Here is a 22,758-nt window from a genome sequence, read left to right on the forward strand (position 1 = left end):
ACTCATATTTCAGTAGTCTCACGTTTCCTGACTAGATTCAACTGTTCAACTCTTTTAACAAGAAAGTTGATTAGAGTCTTCTAGCGACGCGGAATAACAGCAGCAATAAGAATAACGCGCCAGTGTCCCATATTTCAGCCGACATTGCCTTTCAATCATGGTCCTATTGCACTAATTTTGACCAGATCTGCCAAACTTACCTGACGAAAATTCCACACTTGCCAATCACTGAAAGTTTTGATAGATTCCTTTTGTAGTGCGCTAGACGAAATAACTCCAATGCATGTCTTTTGAGACCCGGAGGACACGCGAAAAAACAACATCGTGAAATGTGATTCTACTAAAAAGCAACTTGCACTTAGAGCCACGAGAGCGGACTGATCTGCAAATTACTAAAGGCATGCATCGTCACAAACGAGGTCGCATAAAGCCTTCTACATCCTGAATCAATTAAATTTCAAGAAAACCAGGCAATATGTATTCTGTGTAAGTTTATGTCTCTATTGGCCGCTGGAAAACCGAGTTTTGGAATCGTTCCCCACTAACAAACCATTTAGGCAAACTGCCTCGGTCTTAAAGTTCGGGAAAAAGAAGGCTTAGAAAGCAAACGAGTCTCGATAAAGGAGAAAAAATCTGTAAGATCGACAGCAATAAGGGAAAGAGTTTATCCGAAACACCACCAACAACAAAAAAACTAAAAACAAAGGAAAACAACATCAAAGAAGTTGGATAAAAACAACAACAACAACAACAACAACAACAACAAAAAAGAGGTTGAAAGAAATTATAACTAAATAAATCAATCAGTTAATTAAACCAAAAAATTCTTCGGCGTCCCTCGGGATTTTCTTCCCGGCCCGTGTTCGAATCTCGATCGGGGGAGAGGTTATTCGACCCCCAAGCCGTTCGAGAATAACCCCTTTAATGACATATCGAGACTTGAACTTACGACCGCCAGATGCCAGAGGGCGTTCTTCAATGAGTACAAAGGGTTTAGGGCTACCCCCCTTCCCCTCTCCACGGAGCTAGTGCATTTTGATCTGCGACTAATGTTGGTTGTTCCGATTAATAACTTAATAAGTTACTCACTGAGCGAGTTTTAAGCAATGGGAATTTCGCGTTCAATTCTTTACCCGTTCGCCAGCGAACGCAGAAATGAACTAAAGGGGGTTCTTATTACAGGCGTTCCTCCTCTCTCCCACGCCCCCTCCTTCTATCCTCGCTCTCACTCTCCCTCCATTCCTCCCCTACGTGCGCAGCTATTCACACGTAGGATTTTGAGGACAAGTCGCAGGGATATTGTCCCACGAATTCAAGCCAGTTTGAATTCGTGGGACAGGTCGCAAGGACCAAATTTCCTGTCGCTGCGACTAGATTTTTTGACAAAAATGGCTAATTCAAACGAATGGGACCTGTCCCTGCGATTTGTTGCAGGGAGTAGTTGCTAGTTGAAGGGACGACAGGGAGTAGTCCCCTCCCCTGGTCCCCTCGCGATCCCTTATGACCCGACAGTCCTACGTTGTACACGAGAGTAGAGAGAGCCTGCGTGAAAGAAGACTTTTCATGTTGTATTACATAGTGTATAACTTGGTAGCCATGTTGGTTGTATTTCGATGAGTGTTGTGTTTGTTCGTCGTTGGCTCGTGGCTTTTTTAATAGCCATAGGAATCATTCTGATAGTAGCACTTTCTCTTAGGAAGGTACGTTTCTCAGTTAAACTTATTTTTCAGTTTCTGTTTCTTTTATATCAATATTTTGGAAGATGTCAGTGAGCTTAGACTGTACACAGTGGGTACAGGTTGCTTTCTGGTGGAATTGCTCGCTTTTGAGTGTGTTAAACTAGGGGGAAAAATTGTCAATCAATGAAGAATTATAATTACAAAAAAGACAGACATGAGGCTTCACCAGCCTAACCACTGACCATCACGTGGATTTATTATTATTATTATTATTATTATTATTATTTATTATTATTATGTTAAGCTGAAGTTTAGCTAAAAACTATATTTCTGTCCGTTTTTTATCATACACTGTAAAACTTGAGTTAATTGTGTGCCTGGGGGGGGAGGGGGTACTTTGGGAATTTCTGGGTGGGGATGTGCCGCTGGGACCCTAACCTGCGATCAGGCGTTTTTTTTTTTTTTTTTAGCAATCAGGCGTTGTTTTTTTTTTAAGGGAGGGAGGGTATGATTGCAGGTTACTGGGACCCTGGAACCCTTAGCCTATACCAGAGCTAGTTCAGCTGAATTTTGCTACCCTATACTAGAGTAAACTCCCCAAATCCCCCATCTATCAACACTGTTGAGGCTGATTTGCATAAATTTAAACTTGCAGAGTTGACTTTTGAGTGGCAATTCCTGGTTTCCTTAGTCTAGATAAAATCTTCAACCAACTAGTCAGTTTTGGGAAAAATGATACCCTATTCCAGACCCAAACGCTCTGATTTATATACCCTATCCTAGAGTAAAGTGCTTGAAAACCATACCCTTCACAGCGGCACATACCTATATAGCCCATATATGACAGTAACCGCCCCCCCCCCCCCGAGATTGTGTGCATTTCTGTAGGCTGTATCTTTCAAGGCCTCCGCATACTAGACATGTAGTTATCAACAACTAATTGTTATCGACAACTAAAATGTTATCGACAACTGATTGTATGTGATGTGAGCATTCCACACACTGGAATGTTACTGTGTTAGTTGTTGATAGCCAAGTCAGGCTAGTGAGAACTTGGGAACTAATGTTCACTACGCATGCTCAAAACACAATACGCTTGCTCAAATGTGTGTCATCTTTCAATACGGGAAAACAACAACTAAAGCAGATTCCCTTTTCACAAAGGGAAACTGCTTAGTTGTTGACAACAAAAAAATAGCTTTTAGTTGTCAACAACCCATCTCAAAAACTGTGTTTTTTTTGTTGTCTAGTCTGTCAAGGCCCTAATGTGTTTTTTTTCAACAGTCTTACCAAGAGTCTGACATCTTGGAAGTTCCCATCACTGAATTTCAGTGGATCAACATCGAAAACTTGACGGAGTTTAGAGCTTGTAGAAATTCAATTCAAGGAGCTTTATTGATTGTGGATGAAAGAGGTGAGGCCTGAACTATTCTTGCCAACTAAGGACCTTTCCCAGAGAGTAAAGGTCAGCTGTACAATTTGATGTTCACAATAGTAAACATTTTCCAGCTTTTAACTGAGGCCCACAACAATATGTGGAGTCTCAAATCTTCAATTTCAAGCCATCTCGTGGACACAGACTCGGGGACTGCGGAGAGGGAGGGGCTGGTAGGGCTAAAGCCCTACCACTTTCATTGCTGGGATTTTTAATATTTTCTAGGGCTCCAGTTGACATGGATTAAATATGGATTTTACCACTTGAAAGTAATATTGGCCAGTAGTACTGGCCAGATTTTTTAGCCTTACCACTTTAAAATGGCCTCTACGGTCCCTGGGACTTACTTCTTATGCCTGGTGAACTCACAATAACATGACTGTATTGGCCATACTTGAGAGACATATTTACAACGGACTAGTAAGCTGGCCTGTAGTGTTGAAAAGGCTATTTTTGTTAGCAATTCTTTATTCATGTACTGGATCGTGTGCTAAAGGCATTTGCAGTTGAGTGTCAATCGATACCCTCAATAATTGTTGTTGGGTTGACACCTCGGTTGACACTCAATTGATACTTGATCGACATCTTGGTTGACAGTTGGTCAAGAGTTGACTTATTTTTGCAGACATTCCAGCTAGTGTCTATCAATACATTGAGTCAATTGATACTTGGCCAACTATTGACTGACTATTGATTGATTGTTGATCAAGTTGTTGATTGAGCGTCAACCAAATGTTGGCCAAGTATCCATGGAGATGTCGATCAGTGTCACTTGAGATGTCTGTTAAGGGTTGATCAAGGGTATCAACCGACACTCGACCATGGACGCCTTTAGTACTCATGATCCCCCTTAAGTAAACTGGCAAGTCTCTTTGGTTTCCCTGTGCAAATCTGCACACTATTCCACTCCTCTTTTGAAAATATCTCCCTACTTGTAAAATTCTCTTTTTTGTATTTTAGACATAATTTATGAATTATCTAGAAGTATGTCCTGTTTCATTTCCAGGATTTGTTTGTAGTCGGGGAGACCTGTCTGCCAGTGGATGTTGTCACAGCAGTGGAGATAGTACTAAACGTTATGAGTGCTCAGATTGTCAAAAAAATAACTGCTGCAGTATTTATGAGCACTGTGTTTCCTGTTGTTTAAATCCTAATAATGTAAGTTCTACTGATTGGTCTGCTCTTAAAGCATTCAATGTACATTAATTTTAATATGAGCTGGTCACATTGCAAGCTCACGTCTTCACCTTCAAGTTATGTGTCTATTGACTTGAGGTCATATACATTGTACAGTTATGCTGGCTTTCCTTGGGTTGTGTGGGATGTCAATCACAAACAACATTCCAAGGTGGTTGTCAACTTTTAGCATTCATTGCAACACTTTGTAAATAGTTACATGTCTTTTAAGCACATCAGAGGGGTACCTGGTGTTTCAGACTGTTGAGTTGTCCGTGTACATCTAATATGTTTTTGGCTGTTGCAGGGATAAGAGAACTATAATAATAAACATTGCATTTCTTCTGGTTATCATGAAGGAATCTTATTAAATCTGAATAAATGTTTTGTTTCGACCTACAGAAGGAGTTACTGAGGCAAATTTTAAAACTGGGATCATCAGTGCCTAATGTGATATCAAAGTCTGTCAGTGATCAGTTTGAACTCTGCTTGGTCAAATGCCGCACTTCTTCTAAAGTAAGTAATTATTCTGTCTTTTGAATTCTGTTTTCCAGCATCAAGGCTAGCTTAAGTTCTAGACTGTTGTGTATAATAAAAGATTTCAACTTAAGAACTTCAAAAATCACAAGCAGTGAATAGGACAGAGTACTACATGTAGTTAGTCCAGCATTCTCTCCAGTTTGGACAACTTTTCTCATCAGTTAATATTATTATTGTTTGTTTACATTCCCAGTGATTACTAACTAAGAAAATAATTACCTAGGAGACAAAAAGATGTTCTTGAAAACATTTGCTTAAGTTACTGGTTACTTTAGATAAGCTACATGTACATAGTTACACAATTTGTATTATCCTATTTCCTGGCACATTGTTTACACTTGGAATTTTATGTTAGAGAGAAGCAACTTACTGTACATATTTTACAATTAGTTTCTTATATGCCATTGGTTCAGTCCTGTAATCAAAATGTCATCTCCCCTTTTGGACAGTCATGGTTGTTTGAGGGTCTTGAAGATCTTGTAAGTGTAAAGAATAGTATTGTTAAAATTATACTTCAAACTCTTCTATTAATTAATATGTAATTTCCTTTTTTTATTTTGCAGAGTGTTTGGCATGAGAATTCATACAAAGATAAGATGTTCAAACACTGTTTTGGTCTAAGTGGACCTGACTTTGCAACTTAATAGTTGTATTCTATTTCCACACTCTATAATATTATTGTGGTTTCTAGCTATTGTTAGGAACAAATAGTTTTATTACCTCTCACCTATCCTGATTGAAAAACAATTGGCAGTAGTTTTAGTTTGTCTTTATATATTTATAACATTAAATTAGAGTTTAAAACTTAAAGGATCTTAAAGCCTTGACTAGCAATTCAAGGTATTATTTGTTATTTAACCATAAATACATGTATGTATAATTAATGTTGATATTTTTTGAGTTTTGTTAGTCATTTTGACAAGATTTCTGTTCTGAATTCAACTTTTTATCCAAATACTTACACACACGAAATAATAAAAATTATAAGCTAAGTAAATTTTAGAGAAGGAATTATAGTTTTGAGGTTATTGCTTGCTACGTCTAAGAGTTTGCAAAATAATGCATGTACCTCTGTGAAGTTCAAAATCATAGTAAATTAGTAAATTATATAATACAACATTTAAGTGACTTGATTGAGTTGGTTCATAAACCTTAACAAACATTAATTGTAATTTTGTCTGAATCACCATTTGAGAAGGTTATTTTTGTTATAAAATAAAATAAAATTATTATTATTTAATTGTTAGAAAAGTGTTACTAGTGTTGTCATAATTCTTGATGTAAATGTAAAAGTAATTCAAGTTGTGTTTAAAGCCAATCAGTCACAATTCTAAAGCTACAATGCTTTACTGAGTTGTTGAAATAAAGTGACTCTAAATATTAATCGACAATGAGTAGTGGAGTTCACAGCCCTTACTACCTAGTGTGGATGGATTCTTGTCTACAAGAAACACTTCTACCAGGCTCTCCATGGACCAAGGTATTGATGTGTGTACATGTAAAATTTGTAGCTGTTAAGTTGTCTCCATTAGTGATTAATCACCAGCTATTGATATCTATTAGCTTTTAGCTCGAAAAACGTGAACCAACACTCTTGGATTACATGTATATTTATATCACCCATGTATGTCATCTAATAAAATCAGTTACTATAGATAAAGAGTTTTTTGAAGCACTAGGCCCTGTAAGCCAGGAAACAGTCTTACAAGCAATCACGATGATTAAATTCACATTCATGGCAACTATTGCTGTAATTTTGAATTCTGTTAGAAAACAGTCATCTAAGGCTGGTTAAGGAACTGTATAATTAAAATAATACACACTATTTCATGTTAGAGTGGCCTACAATTCTGGTAAGAAAACTTTTTGTAAAACATTGCAAGCATTTGTTTAACTCACAAGACATTCAAAACCCTACATGTACATGTACAGTAAAGTTCCTGCTCTCAAACTGTCCTTTTGCTAATAAACAGTACAGACATTCTCAGAAACAATTAACTGACATGACATGCTGCTCTAACTATAATATGATTTTTATTTCTGATCAGATCAGAGATGCTATGAACAAAAGTTTGGCCACTAAAGTGCAAATATTTTGCAAGAATTCACAAATTGAGAAGGTTCAGCCTTTGTTGGAATTGCTTGGAAAGCAGTTCATGGAGAGATATCTTCCTGATATGTACATGTCACATCACAACCAGGTGAATTTTCCAGATTAGAAGTAGCAAACTAGCAAATCATACAGTCTACATGTATTTATTAGCCTTCTATACATATATATGCATGCGTATATGCTTGTAGACACTTCTCATAATCTCCCTCAACATGCCCAACAACCCAAAGGAATGCCTGCGTATATGTAAGAGCTAGTAGGTTAACCTATAAGAGTAACTTGAGGAAATGCCAGTGGTAACCATAGCGTTGTTGTTCCAGAAAATATCCATTCCCCTCCAAATAGAGAGGATTTTTTCTGTTTTGAACCCCCCCCCCCCCCCCATCCCTGTGGAATTTCAAACTGGTGTTTTAGTTTTTATTTTCCTTTCCCTAGGAATTTCCAGTAATCCTGAGAAAAGAGGTTTGCGCCATTGACAAAGATAACCATCCTTCTTTGGCGATGGACATTTTGATTAGTAAATTTTGGTCCAAATAGTCCTGTTCAAGTTATGTTAGAATTGTGCAAAAGCACTGTTGTACAGCAGATGGGTGATTAGAATAAGTGATATGATCAACAATTATAACATTTTGTAAGTTAGGGATGACCTTCACTGAATAATGTGAAGCTATTCATTATCTACTTGCCACTAACCGGTTAACTATGAAATAATCAACAGAGAATCCTAGGCACACCAAGTTCATCTGAATCCCTTAAAACAGAAGCACAGGCTTGGCTCAAAACTACACTTCAAGAGATCGCAGGCAGCCTTCATTTACGCTGGAGGGATGACAGAGATGCTGTGTCTCGTGACATGTTGGAGTTTGTAGGTTTTGCACAGCAAGCAGTGTACAGAGGGATGGAAAGAGAACTTGCCACGGTGGAAAAGCAAAGTGCCCAATACAAAGAGAAAGTAAGGCTGTAGTAGTCAAAATATTAATAACTGTTTTGGAAAATGTTATCAAAGGTCTTTACCAGATTACTACACTTCAAACTAGTGAGTAATAATTATTGTACGACATGTAACGGTATTTGCCTCTAGCTCTTTTATTTCACTTTGCTTGCTTTCATTTCATAGACTGTGATGACTTTTGGACTTTGTTGCATGGGTTGTTTAAGTCAAACATCTAAGACTTAATGTCATCCCAAGAAGTGGCTACCAACTACATGTAGCTCAACGTAAATTCTGTTGGCAGGTTTTAAATTGACTGACATCAGTTCATCCTAGAGTAGGTGTATCCACATAGAAGATTTCCAAATTAGTTATTAGGCAAAAATTACATGATGTGTTTGTCAATTCTTGTAACTTTAAGTGGAATTTTCTTCACAAAGAATTCATATGACGAGAGACAGCTGGGACTCCTTGGAGGCAGCCACCAAAGTGACACTCTCGGCAAGGCTGTAGCTACTCTCCTAAAAAAACACCCTTCTCAGCTGGCTCGCATTTGTGAGCAGCTCCAAGGACGACAGCTGCCCTGTTCACTAAGACAACAGATTTGGTCAATGAGATTGCAGAGGAAAAATGTAGACAGTATACACTCTTCTGAAGACTTGGAAAATGAATTTAAAGAAATCAGCACACAGTTTGAAGTGTCTCTTTCATGGGGCCTGAAAGAACTTGGTGTATCCAGCGCAGTCCACTCTCCAATAGCTGGGGTTATAAAACATGCTGTTATAGAAGCATATAAATACAGACCAGGTCTACACAGTGAACTTGTATCAGAGATGGACATAAAACAAGCAGTGGATGTATTGAATGTATTATATGTTTACAACCGGATGTATGAACCACAGTATGCCTTGCTGGTGTACCCTCTGATACTTACTTTCCAAAATGGACACTTGGATGTTCAATCTGGTAGGTAATTACTGGCTTGTCACAAATTTAAAGAAATGCAGTATACTGCCTTGTTATAATTTATTAAAGAGCAAAGTCCCTGAGCCCTGTCTATGTTGTTATATCCCTGTAGCTGAGAACTTCCTTCACTTAGATAACACCTCAGAGCACAGGACAACAGAATGTACATGTACATGTATGCTTGGGAAACAACAGCTTGAAACTGGAACTCACTCATCATCAGCTGTTGCAACTTGTAACCAATAGTTATTATGGTGACCAGAAAACAATTATATATTTTAATATATCACTATAATTATTTTTAGAGTACAAACTGTAGTTAATTGTGAGTTATTATTTACTTAGTGTGTAGAATATTATTTTTTTAATGATACCTGCATGGTGTACTTCTCTTTCCAGGTGGATCAAGCCTGACCCACAAGCTTGCCATTTCACTTCACCTGTTAATCAAAAACTGTTTCCCAACAAGGCTAAGAATCTTCAGTATGGCTGATCATGTCTTGCAAAGACTGCAAGAGGAAGACAAGGAGCTGTGTACTCACCTTATTAATGAAACACGAAAGAACATTACATCTGACCCAAGAGAATTTTTGCTAAACTTTATCCACACTGAGAAAGAGAAGGCAATGTTGGCAGAAAGAGAAGCGTTAGGAAATTCTTTTGAGTCACTGCCTTCAGATGCCAAGGAGCTCCTCTTTCACCCAGCTATGTTTATGAGAAAGTGGATAGGGGAGGTATGTAGTGTATTGTTAAGCTTTGCTGCTGTTAGTTTAGGATTGTGTGGTCCAGAAAATATGGACCACTGGAAATTTGGACAGGATGGGGGTTCTCGGTCCGTGGGTCATTCATCCATTCAATTTTTGTTTAAAATCAAAAATTGAAAATTGATGTCAATTTTTGATTTTCATGATTTTTTATCATAAAAAATAAGAAAGTGCCAAATCGAAAATATTTGACTTGTTTCCTTTCGGTAGAACATTAAAACAGAACTTATATTTTTACTTTAATCCTGTTGACAATGAAGAGAAAAATGAAACTGAATGCTAATTTTGTTTCCCCAACAATTTTGCAGTCTGTGGCAAGTCTAGCTAAGTGAAGGTGACAGTAAAAGACATCCTCCCCTCCCCCCCCCCACCCACCCACACTTTTGACCACTGACTGCCAGCAAACCACCAGCAGATAGACCAGTGCCTGGGCCATGTGCCCAGCCTGGCCTTGACGGAGCCCCTCCTAAGTTTAGAGCCAAGGGCTAGGCCAGGGCACTGGCTTCCTTCTTTACTGTGTTCTGACTCCATGGATAAAGTACATTTTCCTTTTGTATCAACTACATGTATTTCAGTAATCCAAGACTAGTAGCTGAATGTTAACCTTGCGTGTAGTCATACAGCCACACAAATGCTAGCAGAATGACTGAAACACAGATTTTACAGAAGGTGTCAATGGATTGACCCAGAAAATGTCGAATTTAGTATTGTACAAGACAGCTGGTATAAACTTAAAATTCAATATTTGGTGTAGTCCAAATCTTGAAAAGTGATGTGATCCATGAGACTAAATCAGTGGATTTTTTAGTTTGACTTTTGCTTTGTGTTTTTTTCCCTCAGGGATTTGTAGGCATTCTAGGAGTTCATGCAGCAATGATGGTGTGGGATCAGTGTTTCATGTGTGATTGGCAGCCCAGCGTGATGGAGAACACTTGTCTTGTTGTATTGCAACTCCTGAGGGGTCACATCTTGGAAGCTATAGGTCATGCTGGGATCAGAAGAGTTTTACTGGATCAGCCTTCTGAATTGTTCACTGTGGATGTTCAACAAGGACTGTCATATTTGGGCAGTGGTGGAGCATTAAGAGATGTTGGATCACTAAGACTGTAAGTTTGTAGTGGCAATAGCCTGTGTTACAGCTTCCCTTGAGAGTTGGCTGTAGAGACCGTGATGGAAATTTGTGAGTGAGATTTAGATTTACAATTTTGAAGTTATAAAACCAGTTTGTCAGAGATACATTTTATTCCATGAGTGGTCTGTTTTTTATCTGTTGACTTGTGAAGGTCATTGCAGTCAAACCAAGTGAAGTGTACCTCTCAAAATTACATTAATGAATTGATTATTTGAGTATTGAACCTGCTAATCGTTTCAAGAATGTAATAATGAATTGATTATTTGAATATTGAACTTGCTAGTCATTTCAAAAACCAATATTAAATTGATTTTTTTGAACATTAAACCCATTAGTTGTATTCTTGGAGCGACTAGTGGGTCCAATGTTCCAATAATCAATTCATTATTGCATTCTTGAAATGACTAGCGGGTTCAATATTCAAATAATCAATTCATTAAATGTAATCTTGAGGGATATGCTTCACTTGGTTTGACTGTAACTGTCTCGTACAAAGAACATTTGCAGGGGGAAAGTTTCTTGTGTGCAGAAGAGCAAGGGTGTAGAGCTGACTTGGCAGAAGAAAATGGCTTGGATTCAATAAGTTACGTGAAAGTTGAACACTATTTGCTTATTTCTAGACCTACGCAGCTTCCTTCACTATCAGAACATGAAGGAATCATACCAAGCCCAGAGCCATCTGTGTTGTCATCTCATGGTTCATCAGTTACCCGGCCTGCTAGTAGACACTCTACTCCAAGTACACCACTTCAAACTGAGCCTTTGGAATTGTGGTTAGAGAGTAGAGTGACATCATCTTCCATAGAAGAGACTACTAATCACAACTCATTTGATGTATACATTGATGAAGTCAGGTTTATCCCTGACAATGCTACCATTATCAAGGTACCCATGATTGAAAAAAGACTTTTGGTCATTTTATTCACTAAAGATAAAGGAAACATTCTCAGATGGAATCATGATGCGCTACTAAATTTAAGGTACATTTGTTTAATAAAGTGATTGAAAATTTTGTTACTACCCTTGTGAGATGACTTTAAGAATTCCTAGGAATTCCTAGGAATTTCCTAAGAATTCCTAGGAAAAAATTCCTAGGAATTCCTAAGAATTCCTAGGAATTCCTAGGAATCTAAGGTGTGAATTTTCACGGTAATTCGGACTCGGAATTCCTAGGAATTCCAAGGAATTCCAAGTTTACATAGAGCTGACTTGGAATTCCTAGGAATTCCTAGGAATTCCAACTGAAATATACTCACCTTGAAAATTCCTTAAAATTCCCAAAAATTCCTAGGAATTTCTGAGAATAACTTGGAATTTGTAGGATTTTTTGAGAATAGGTTGGAATTTTTGGGAAAATCTGAGAAAAACTGGGAATTTTGTATCATTTGTAGGCCAGACAAAATTTTGATGATAAATGTCTAGCATTAAAATAACAAATAAAGTCACTGATATCACATCAAACAGGTTTTAAATGAATTGTTTATTACATTGGCTCTCATGAATTTAAACATAAGAATAATCATCCTGTTTCTTTTTCATTACATCAAGAATCAAAAGTAAAACTGAAAACAGATATGAAGGTCAAACTTTTACATGTTTGATAAAAAGAGAACTTTTTCAGATAATTTACTTTTTTAGTTTACAAATCCAACAATTTTCCATACACAAGATTTTACCTTAAATTATTGTTATTGTGTGGAACATATCTGGATTTTCATGATTGTAAGGAATCAATGATAAGAACAAAACTGAGACATTCCTTAAAATTAAAAAAAGGCTGAGTTTGGGCAAACTTAGCTGCTGTTCAGTTATTTCTGTTGATTCTGCAGCTAGCCTCTTCATCTTCATCTTTGTTGTATGACACCTGAAACAAAATTTAAAAAAATACATTACACTGCGATATATATGAGGTACTGTAAGACTAAGATCCAAATATTTATGTGCTCACAGTTTAACACACGCAGCTAATTAAGGCCTGACTGTAAGCTGGTTGAAATGTTAAAAGAGAAGACTTGATAATTGTGAAGGTGCTTGTATACTATTGATAAATATGTTACATAAATCTTGAGCTTACAGTAGACTAAATCAAGGTCTTCCTTCTTCTATAAGTGTATCAACAACTCTCGAATTGGAGGATATATATCACGGTTTTTAGCCAAATTTAGACATTAGAAATATTAAAAAAGACACTTAAAACATTAAAGGAACATTGAAATAATAGAGTAAACGCAAAAGAATATACGGATGGACAAAATTGAAGATCAACACGGATTGCCATACAGTCAGGCTGAAACACACAGGAGACATATCAAACTCATGCAGACTGTGGCTGCCTCGTTGGAGTTTTTGTCAAGAACTTTGACTGGGATCAGCGAGAACTGCTATATTTGTTTCGTTTGAACAAGTGTGGCGAGAGAAACGACTTGTTATTCGCAAATCAAATTGTTTAGGCATGCCCTCTGGGCAACCTAAATTGTTTCAACCTTGCTTTAGCCAGAATTCATTTCATGCCATGACTGAGTGACCCACTCGTGTATGATTCGTGATGACAAAGTTCATTCAAAAGCTTTTGTCTAAATAAAAGAAGTTACTTTGTATAATATAGGGTTACTTGAATTTGATCACTCACCAAATAATTTTGTATACAGCTAATCTGCCCTTTGAATTTTTCCCTGTTGAAACATCCACAGTAAGACTTTCTTTTAGCTCCAAATCTTCGCCAAGAATAACATGTTTCTCATTAATGACACTCACGCTGTTTTCTTCTAGTCACAGGACCGCAGAAATAACCATTTTGATATAATTTTGGAAGTGAAATCTACTAATACGCACGAGCGATCAACCGTTAACGCTAAATTCAAAGATGGGCGCCAAAAGAGAATGACTAACGCGATCTTTGTCACGCTCAGTCACCAGGATAGTCACGTGGAAATTCGCGTGCTGTGATTGGTTCAGTTGATCAGTTGAGGAGAGAATGGAAACTGGAGAAGAAGGAGAGTGAGACTGGCAACAAGGTTGCCAGACCAGTCGCTTTCGATAGTAACTCTGCCTCCCTTTCCACGCTGTGTTGGTGGTCTTTTGAAAGATGGGTATTGCTTCAAAAGGAAAAAACTACACAAACTTTTTACGAAGAAATCGAGGAAACTGGAACGTACTTTAACTAGTTGATCTGTTCCCGACGGTTGTCGAGATAACAAAGGATCGTGAGGCACTTAAATCAAGTTCACTACAAAGGTAAGGAATCCAATTTTATAGGGATTTTCTGTTATGATAAGCTATAATTCTAAATAAATCAAACTAAGCAATGCATTGTGTGCTCTTTAAAAACCCCAAAAGCCAAAATTCACCTAAAAGGTTTCAGATCGACCTGAGAAAACGAGATAAATTCTGCAAAATAAGCTTAAGCTTGTTGTAAGTCCACCAAATCTATTTTGAGAGCCCACGTGTTTCAACGCCCAGTCAGCACGATGCAGCAAGTAGAAATTTGCAATGCTTATCATTTTTTCCTTTGAGTTATTTGTAAGGATTAACATTATATGAGATCTATAGTCTTTTCAATACATCAAGATGTAGGTTTTTTTTATTTGTCATTTATTTATGTCAGTTATTTATTTGTTTCCCACTGACTCATAATCTTTTTTATTCTTTTGATTTTGTTGTGTCATGAATTAAAGTGACCGCGAGGACAAGGAAATGCAAGAAACATATTGATGATCCCACTATACCCATACCAAAATCTACAAGATTTGACCAGTTGATGTCATCTCCCTCTCTTGCATCACTTTTTCCTGGAGATCATTTCCAGCACCATGAACAGAACACCTCAGAGTTTTCGGCTCGCCTGAGTGAGATGGCTGTTGACAGAAATGTTGTGGATGACTTTGATGGACTATGGAGTCAACCTTTATGCAAGAATTGAAGCTTCACAGAAGCATTTGATGAAATTGAGTTGCCTATACACTGTACCTGAAAAGACCACAGAAATACCAATTGATGTAATACACACAACAACTCAGATTTGTCCACAGACAGTGATTCAGATAATGATGTTGAAGTTTCTAGTTCTGACTCCTCTGAAGAAATTGAGAACTCTGACGCTGACGGCCATTCACTGGACTCCCCTGATGAAAGTGAAACTAATTGTTCACAAGAAAAGAACATTTTCTGCCAAAGAATATGCCTGTATGGCTATTCTGGCCTTAATTTCAAGACATTGTATGACAATGAGAGGCTGCTAAAGATATTCTTGTTTTAATGAAACTACGGGTAATTTGTCCAGAGAATGTCACAGTACAGTTTTGCAAATTTACAGCAAGTGTGTGGAAACTGTGAGCTTTTCATTTCTGACATCTGTGAGAGATGTCTTCCTCTTTTTCCTAAAGTCATAAAGGATCAAGTCAAAAATTGTTCAACAGTGGGCTGTGATGGGTATGTGTGTGAATCTACAATTATATTAAATATATACATGCATATATATACTTTTGGTTTTATTGAAATTGTAAATAATATATATACATTTATGCTGACAGGAATTTTTTGCCTAATCTATTTATCAGATCTGAGAGCATCCATTTTTCTATCAGGTAAACTCTGGGTGTTTGATTTAAGGGTCCATACGGGCACATATACACTAACAAATCAGGTTGGATCTAAAAAGCAATGTTATGAGTGCTATAGTTTTATGTTGAGTTGTCAGACTTAAACTGGAATTAATGTAGTAACATTTGTTTGGAAATAATTACCTTGGAGCTTGACAACAATAAAAAGGTATGGAACTCCAGGGAAATGATCCTGTTGATTTTTACTAATTCACAGAAACTGATTCATGCACTGAGTTCATCTTTAATTTTGACATTTTGGGAAGTTTATAGAAATTTCAAACACAATATTTCATGTGTTTTAGCTGTTCCCAAAAATTCCCAGTCATACTTTTCACTATTCCCAAATATTCCCAGAAATTCCAAGGTCTTGGATTAAGCATAATTTGCATGGCTTGGAATAACTTGGAATTCCTAGGAATTCCCAATAATTCCCAGTCATACTTCCACTATTCCCAAATATTCCCAGAAATTCCAAGGTCTTGGATAAAGCATAATTTGCATGTCTTGGAATAACTTGGAATTCCTAAGAATTCCTAGGAATTCCTAGGAATTCCCAGACTACTGGGAATTTATTTCGCAGGGGTAAGCGGGAGTTTCATTGACTTTTCAGCAGGAGGTCAACTGGTTTTCAAATTCGGGCAAAAATATTTGAACTGAACTTCTTTATGAGAAAAAGTTTCCTCTAGATGGTCAAACCAGTGGGAAAAATCATCCTCACAGCCAGTCAATTTGCCCTGGGCCCTGTCCCGAAATGAAATCCCTGACTAAGTCAAACTTGCTTAGAATATAATATTATCAATAATATTACGAACACTCTACAACTAAAACGAGCACTCTTACTGTGCTTTAAGTCTGCATTAACTTGGCAGGCATGGATAATTAATTTCAAGAGGTGGTAAGTAAAGGGCTTAGCCTCTTAGATATGAGTATAACAAGAGGATAATTTTTCTGTCATTAACTTTTTGATTTAATTTTGTTTTATTCTAACCTTATATCTCAGGTTACTGGCCGCATTTTGGACCCTTTTTGGGAGAAACCTAAGACTTTGAACATTCCAGATATTGAGGCATTTCCACTGCTTGATTCATCAGCACGGTCACCAAAATTCCAATATAGGTACACTGTGAAGACTCCTCATAGTGGCATCACAGGGGAAGCCATGCTGCTGCTTAGAATCTACACCCTTGATGTTAACAGTGGAGAACTAATCGTTTTTGGAAACAGTATTATAAGGGTCTTTATCGAAAAGGAGAATGATGAGGTACATTCCTTGAATTTTGAATTAATGCTTATTATTGTGCCTGGAAACTTTACTAGTGTCTTATAGAAACATTGCTGTCTCAAGGGTGTGACATAAGGTTTGAGACTAGATAGTTTCTTATGACTGAGCTAATGTTTATCTTCATTCCTGAGAAGGCATATGTGGTAGCCCACATTTCACACACTTGTCTGGTAGATGAATAATTTTATATAAGGTACAGCACCCTGCTCTCAAGAGAAAGTGATCTATGCTGTGGCAGCTTATCCTGGTTTCTGTGGAGTGATCGAACTAGGGGTTAAAAATTGGCTTCTCCCAGACCCTAGATGGAATGCTAATCCATCACCAACAAAAGCATATATCTTCTGATCACTATTTTATCCTCCAGATTAGTTTTGGTTAGGCTACCCTTGGAACAAAGGCAGGATAGGGATTTTTTAGCTTCAATCAACAGTCAACAGTGCAGCGACTTTATAAAATTACATGTATTACTCTGCATTGATATTAAAACAGGTGTCCATCGATAGACAGTCATCTCTTCTTGACATGACAAGTAAATATTAACTTACTACATATGGTGTAAGTTGCTGCTAGACTAAATGTACTTAGACTGCCCACCTTTACCACAATAATTTATTAATAATAAGATGTGTTACATTGATGACACCTGCCCAGGAATAGGCCATTTAGGTGGCTATGTTTTTAATACTGTTATGAGCCAACATTTACTGTGACTGTTTAGTTCTATACATACACAAAGTCATGTATGTGCAGTGACATTTGCCTGGTCCTAATGTATCTAGTCTTTTACTATGTATCAATTTTGTTTTTAGTGGCATCTAAATTCAGGAGGACATCAGCTGCCCCTGCGGCATATTCTTCCTTCCACTGTGGCCAAATTAACAGAGGAAGCATTTGACGGCATAACTAAGATTCCAGTCTGTTCGATCCTCATTAGGCTTTTGCCACACTCAGAGGTTGGTTTTGTTTCAGTGCTCACAAAGTTTAGACAATACAGTGTGAAGACTTCGTGTGTCCAGGAAGTCCTAAAAGTGAATTGCTGTGCACATTGTTACTCTTGCTGTGAAGTTGTCATTAAGTATTTGGGCTTGCATGATTTCATTTCCACTGCATTAAGTAGAGCATGCCATAACAGTTACTTCTTTCCCATTCACGGTTTTTGCACTTGGTTTCTGTCGATCAGTTTTTGATAGAAGATACAGCAATGGCACATAATATATTGGGGAGATGGTGAAAATGACTTTGTAGGGTGCTCCCTCTACTTTTGATGTTGTTCATCTCTCTAGCTGAGCTCACACATAAGATCAATCCAATGCCTGCTACAAAAGCTGGTACATGTGTGGCCAGCAGTATTAGATAAGGTAAATTTGTAAGTCCACCTCTTTTTCAGGAGTTCATAGAATCCCCAGGTTACTCAAGTGGATCCTATGCCAGTGATCAGTGCAAACCAAATGATTCAGAGTGGCGTATATTCAGAAGGTTCCAGCACCATGAAGCATACCCTCCAACAGTACGAGAAGCTGTGCGCGATGTCAAAGAAGAGGAAGCTGAACAAGATGCTGGAGGTACATGTAAATCTTGTCTTACTTTGCTTTGACACTTACTGGTATCCAAGAATATGCTTTTCTTTAACTGAATGTTATGCAAGATCCTTCACCCAAACCAACCTAGCTTTTGATTCCTTCATTTGGTAACTATTAGTTAACATGCTTTCTTTGAATGTCTTACATGTACAAAAGCCTTTCCTGGTGACTACATGTATGTAAACCTCTTTAAATGTGTGTAGTTATGTGGGTTGCCAAATAATGCTCCTGCATAATAGGTTGTAATCCAAACATGAGATACAAAGAGACTATTACCTCGCAAGGTTTATTATGTGTGGAAACCGCAAGAACTTCAAAGTTTTTTCAAGTCGTTAGTGATTGGTCTGCTTATTACTTACATGTAATTTGAATTGAATTTAAAATGAAATTGATAGTAATTTCCTTGTTCTAAATTACTTAAAAGGGGTCATTATAAGTCAGAGGAAAAATGGTTTCATTTGTGTTCTGAAATACAAAATGTAGTTATATTACAGCATTTAATCTTCTCTTTCTGTAGGTATTGACTTGACCAATAATCAAGCTGTCACTCAGTGGTATCAACGAAGGACAAGTAAGCATCTACTGATGAGGCAACCAGCCAATCCGATGGACCTCACCAAAGTTGTGCAGTATTACCAAAAACAAGTGGGTTTTTTGTACACTACATGTAATTGTAAATGATGTTATTAGTATCTTGGATATTTGACTATTTGATTCCGGAAGTTGCGTGAAGTCAGTCAAATTACCTCTTTGCAAAAACTGATCTGAAATTTGTGTCGCATTTATTGGTCAAGAGCTATGATCGACGAGAGTATAGAACATAAAATGACATAACCTGCAATGTTATTCAAAGCAGTCTTCAGGGTGCCTGAGAAGTTGTCATGTCTTTCCTTCCCAATAAAACAAAACCATCAAGTTGGCAGTGAGGTATTTGAGGTGACATTTTTGATGGACTGGTCAACTTCAAGCAGAAAAAAGTAATCTTACAAACTGCACATATAGGAATGTGATTTCACACTGTTTTTCCCATTGATTCCATCTTTCTATTAATTTTTTCAGTGGTCTAAACTTTTGGGCAAAATGCAAAATGTGCAGTGCCAGAAAATATCCATACTCCTCCTGCGGAAGGGATTTCCATGGCGGCGGGGGCTGCTCTAAAAAAAAAAAATGAAAGAAACTTATGAGGCTTGAGTGGTGAGTGGGGGTCTAAGAAAAAATCCCTTCCGTGGGGGAGGTATGGATATTGTCTGGATCTACACAATGTTCCAGTTGTGTAGACCAAGAAAAAATGTGGCTCATCTGTTATATTGATTTTTTCCCCGTATACTTTGTTGATCAAATGCTTCTTCTTGTTAGGGTCTGTCTTTGATGGTTGCGCAGGCATTTGGCCTCCCAAACACCCACTTTGTGAATGCCCTTGTACACGTATCTCCTGGACATGATGTGCAACGTAAAGAAGTAACAGAAGAAGGATATGGTGGGGAAGAAAAGGCATTAACAAAGCAGCATGACTTCAACAGCTACCAGAAATCCCCAAAGTGGATTGACCCACCTATAGTAAGTGTTTATTTATTGTCATGACATACATGTACTGGCCGAAGATGAAATTAAAGGTTGCCAATAATTCACTAAGATACACTGTAAGTCCCTTGAGCAGTAAGAATTTTGCAACAAGATAGACACCTAAGATGGACTGGTCATGCACCTGAAATGTTTACATGGAATAAGCTTGCTTCAATTGCATTGCCCTGTGCAGCTCTTATGCAATTTGGCTGTGGTGTCCTTATGGCAATCCTGTACGTTGCTTTGTGATGCCAGAACATGTGAGATGAGGTTACCATAAGTCACCAGTCTTGCTCTGCTTTATGAGAGGAAACGATGACTAATGTCATCGAAAAAAATCCCTAAGTCACAAAGCTGTCTAAAATGAACTCAATTTTCACCCAAACAAAGACATCCCTACATTGAGGAAAATGAAGTTACTTTACAACTAAAAATATATGTTTTGTCTGCAACAGAACACCATAGTAGAGACTAGTGATTCTTATTGCATTGCATTGTACAGGTGTTTCACCCTTACAGAGATGACATGACAGCACTGGTGATCAGGCTGTGCTCACTTGATGCCTCCTACACCCCTAGTGTCGATGGATCAGGGCCAGGTTCTGTTGTGGCACCAAAGGGCAAAGATTTGAATATAGTGCCATTTGCATGGACCATTCTTCAACTGTTCTCAAAGTAAGAGTAAAAATTGTTTACTTACAATCAAGGAAATAGATTCATGATTAATTATCATCAACATCACAACTGTATATATATAGCCTTAATAATTTTCTGATGGGCTCCATTATTTTGTTTTAAACACCAATCAAAGTTGAAGTAGCGGAACAACATTCTGCCTATGGAAAATCTTGCACTTTCCATACACGCATATGTTAATTAGTCAACTTGAATCTCATAGTTTTGAGATCCATCTCACTGTTAGCAACATCTTTCAATGTTCAGCAGCATAATGGTTTTGCCAAGTGCATATTTTAAATGTTAATATTATACAAAATAAAATGGCTTTGAAACTTAATTTGACTGTCATTGAATCTACAGTGAGTATGCAAATGCTGGGGTTCATTACTTACCACTCTTTGAAGGATCACCAAGTGCTGTAAGTTTGTTATATAGAATGAATTTATCTGGCATTGTAAATGCAATGCATACATGCAAAGACCTATGCAGCCATTGCCCATTGCATGTGTTGCATGTCTTGCAGCATCTTTTATACAGCCAAATGAATAAACTCATTTTGATTTTACTTGAACAGTTCAAAATTATTTGTAATAAGATATCATTATTATCAAGGGCTATTTTTTTCAGACCTTCTTGCAATTTGTATCCAGTCATTCAGTGGACACTAGCTTGCGAGAAGCAATCAATCAAGGAGTACATTCTTTGTTGGTAAAATAACGTTATTTTCTTCTAATACCACATTATGAAATTAAGATTTAATTAGCCTTAGCTTGGAAAACTCAGGAACAGCTGAATAAAGTCAAAGTTAAGTAGAGAACCTGGTACATGTTGTAAAATTGTTTTTGTTATGGCAGTTTGCTTGTCTTTATGAATATTGCATGCTAACATATAATTTAAGATGTAATGTAATTTAATTTATTACTAATTCATGAAGTGCTTGTACTTTCAATGAAGCTGATTGCCTTGTTTTACAGGGCACCTCTTGCATTGCTATTCGCCTTTGGGATGCACACTACTCACAAGAAGACTGTCTTCCATTACCCGTAAGAGAGCCAACTCTTAAAAATTATGTAATATTTGTTTGTTTCTTTGTGTGTAGCTTATGAGCAGGCTCTCATAGGCATTATGGCACAAGCAGGCTACTTTGCTGTTTTTTTTTCTTTTCTTGTGTGGTTATTTTTCCTAAAATTCTCTTTTAACTTTGTTTTGTTTTTCGGTCTCCCATTGTTTAGCATAGTTACCAGAATATTATTTCCAAAGCCAAGCGTTCTTCCTAGTTTTTTGTCCAAAACCAGATATTCATACAATTCTGTGGTTATTTTGAAACTTACAGCTCACTCCCAGGTTTTTCATTAAGTCTTTATGATGCAGATGTAATGGGTGGTCATATTTCAGAATGGCCTCCCCTGGGTGCTTGACTAGTTGTTTTCAATGTTCAACTTAGTAAAGTAGCCATCGTTACTTTTATGTGCATTGTCATGTTTCCAGCTTGTAATTGCAACACTGCATTTGTCCCCTAGTTATAATATTTTATTGCACTTTACTTACATTTAATCTGCTGGTTACTCTCAACATGCATGTCGTTAAGCTGTTTCCTTAATTATCAAAAAGCTTTCGATTGTTATAAGAGCAGTCATAATAATATTTATTGTTCTTGCAGATGAGATTAGTACATCAAATTGGCAAAATGATAAATTTCAAGGAAATACAATTTGAACTTCATTGTACAGTTAAGAAGTACTAAATGTTTTCATTGTTTAATTTGCTTTGTTTGTTTTTGTTTTGCTGTACTCTAGCTCAAAGAAGAACTTTTATCTCTTGGTAAACCAGAAAGATATAAGAAAACAATTCAGAACAACACAGGAAAATTAATATGCGATGTAGTACTGCAGACCCTTACAAGGCAGGAACGTAAACTGGGTACAACAGGGAGCAGATACATGGCTGAAAAAGACCACTACGAAGAGGCTATGAACAGCATTTTCATTAACCATTTGGTGAGAAAGATTGCATTGTGTCAAGACCAGTTGTCATTGTTACTATGCTAGACATACCTTTATGCTATTGTAACTCAAATAGCAGAGGATGTTATGAACTCTAAATCATTCTCTTCCTTTATAGGATGGTGTTCTTCTACAAAGTGGTTTGGGGCCATTGACATGATTGTAAAGGAATTCAGTCAAAGAAAAAAGAGAATCAGGCTGAACTCCACAAAGTGGTTGTACAGTGTATTAGATTAAAGAAGTTTATTAAAATTGCACAAGACAAGTATACAGAGTAATGCAAAGATGCTTGTCAATATAAACAAAGTAATGTCA

The 22,758-nt window shown here is 37.2% G+C and overlaps 2 protein-coding genes across 5 annotated transcripts; both read left to right on the forward strand.

Moving 5' to 3' along the window:
- Window positions 1-780: 780 nt before the first annotated feature.
- LOC145464563 (SREBP regulating gene protein-like) lies at window positions 781-5,918 on the forward strand. The gene is made up of 5 exons (XM_081448498.1): window positions 781-1,700; window positions 2,964-3,093; window positions 4,121-4,272; window positions 4,693-4,806; window positions 5,394-5,918. The coding sequence occupies exons 1-5, from the start codon at window positions 1,614-1,616 to the stop codon at window positions 5,472-5,474; spliced, it is 564 nt and encodes a 187-aa protein (XP_081304624.1). The 5' UTR covers window positions 781-1,613; the 3' UTR covers window positions 5,475-5,918.
- Window positions 5,919-6,069: 151 nt separating this feature from the next.
- LOC145464560 (uncharacterized) lies at window positions 6,070-22,728 on the forward strand. 4 transcript variants are annotated; one of them, XM_081448494.1, is made up of 18 exons: window positions 6,071-6,310; window positions 6,879-7,031; window positions 7,662-7,895; window positions 8,315-8,840; window positions 9,240-9,574; window positions 10,445-10,710; window positions 11,357-11,621; window positions 16,338-16,598; window positions 17,429-17,572; window positions 18,007-18,181; window positions 18,717-18,844; window positions 19,556-19,756; window positions 20,265-20,437; window positions 20,801-20,858; window positions 21,068-21,148; window positions 21,415-21,483; window positions 22,237-22,437; window positions 22,562-22,728. In XM_081448494.1, the coding sequence occupies exons 1-18, from the start codon at window positions 6,221-6,223 to the stop codon at window positions 22,601-22,603; spliced, it is 3,402 nt and encodes a 1,133-aa protein (XP_081304620.1). In that variant the 5' UTR covers window positions 6,071-6,220; the 3' UTR covers window positions 22,604-22,728. The 4 variants fall into 4 exon arrangements, with proteins under 4 accessions (XP_081304619.1, XP_081304620.1, XP_081304618.1 ...); XM_081448493.1 differs by lacking the exon at window positions 22,562-22,728 and having other exon boundaries at window positions 6,070-6,310; window positions 22,237-22,555; XM_081448492.1 differs by having other exon boundaries at window positions 6,219-7,031.
- The last annotated feature ends 30 nt before the right edge of the window (window positions 22,729-22,758 follow it).

The sequence above is a fragment of the Orbicella franksi genome, chromosome 12 (genome assembly GCF_964199315.1).
Source record: "Orbicella franksi chromosome 12, jaOrbFran1.1, whole genome shotgun sequence".
NCBI lineage: Eukaryota > Metazoa > Cnidaria > Anthozoa > Scleractinia > Merulinidae > Orbicella > Orbicella franksi.

Coding starts and splice junctions, on each gene's coding strand:
- LOC145464563 (XM_081448498.1), top strand. CDS start 1,614: ATGAGTGTTGTGTTTGTTCGTCGTTGGCTCGTGGCTTTTTTAATAGCC. Junction 1,701..2,963: donor TAGCACTTTCTCTTAGGAAG/GTACGTTTCTCA, acceptor TTTTTTCAACAG/TCTTACCAAGAGTCTGACAT. Junction 4,807..5,393: donor AATGCCGCACTTCTTCTAAA/GTAAGTAATTAT, acceptor TTTATTTTGCAG/AGTGTTTGGCATGAGAATTC.
- LOC145464560 (XM_081448491.1), top strand. CDS start 6,660: ATGTTAGAGTGGCCTACAATTCTGGTAAGAAAACTTTTTGTAAAACAT. Junction 7,896..8,314: donor GTGCCCAATACAAAGAGAAA/GTAAGGCTGTAG, acceptor TTCTTCACAAAG/AATTCATATGACGAGAGACA. Junction 17,573..18,006: donor GGCTTTTGCCACACTCAGAG/GTTGGTTTTGTT, acceptor CCTCTTTTTCAG/GAGTTCATAGAATCCCCAGG.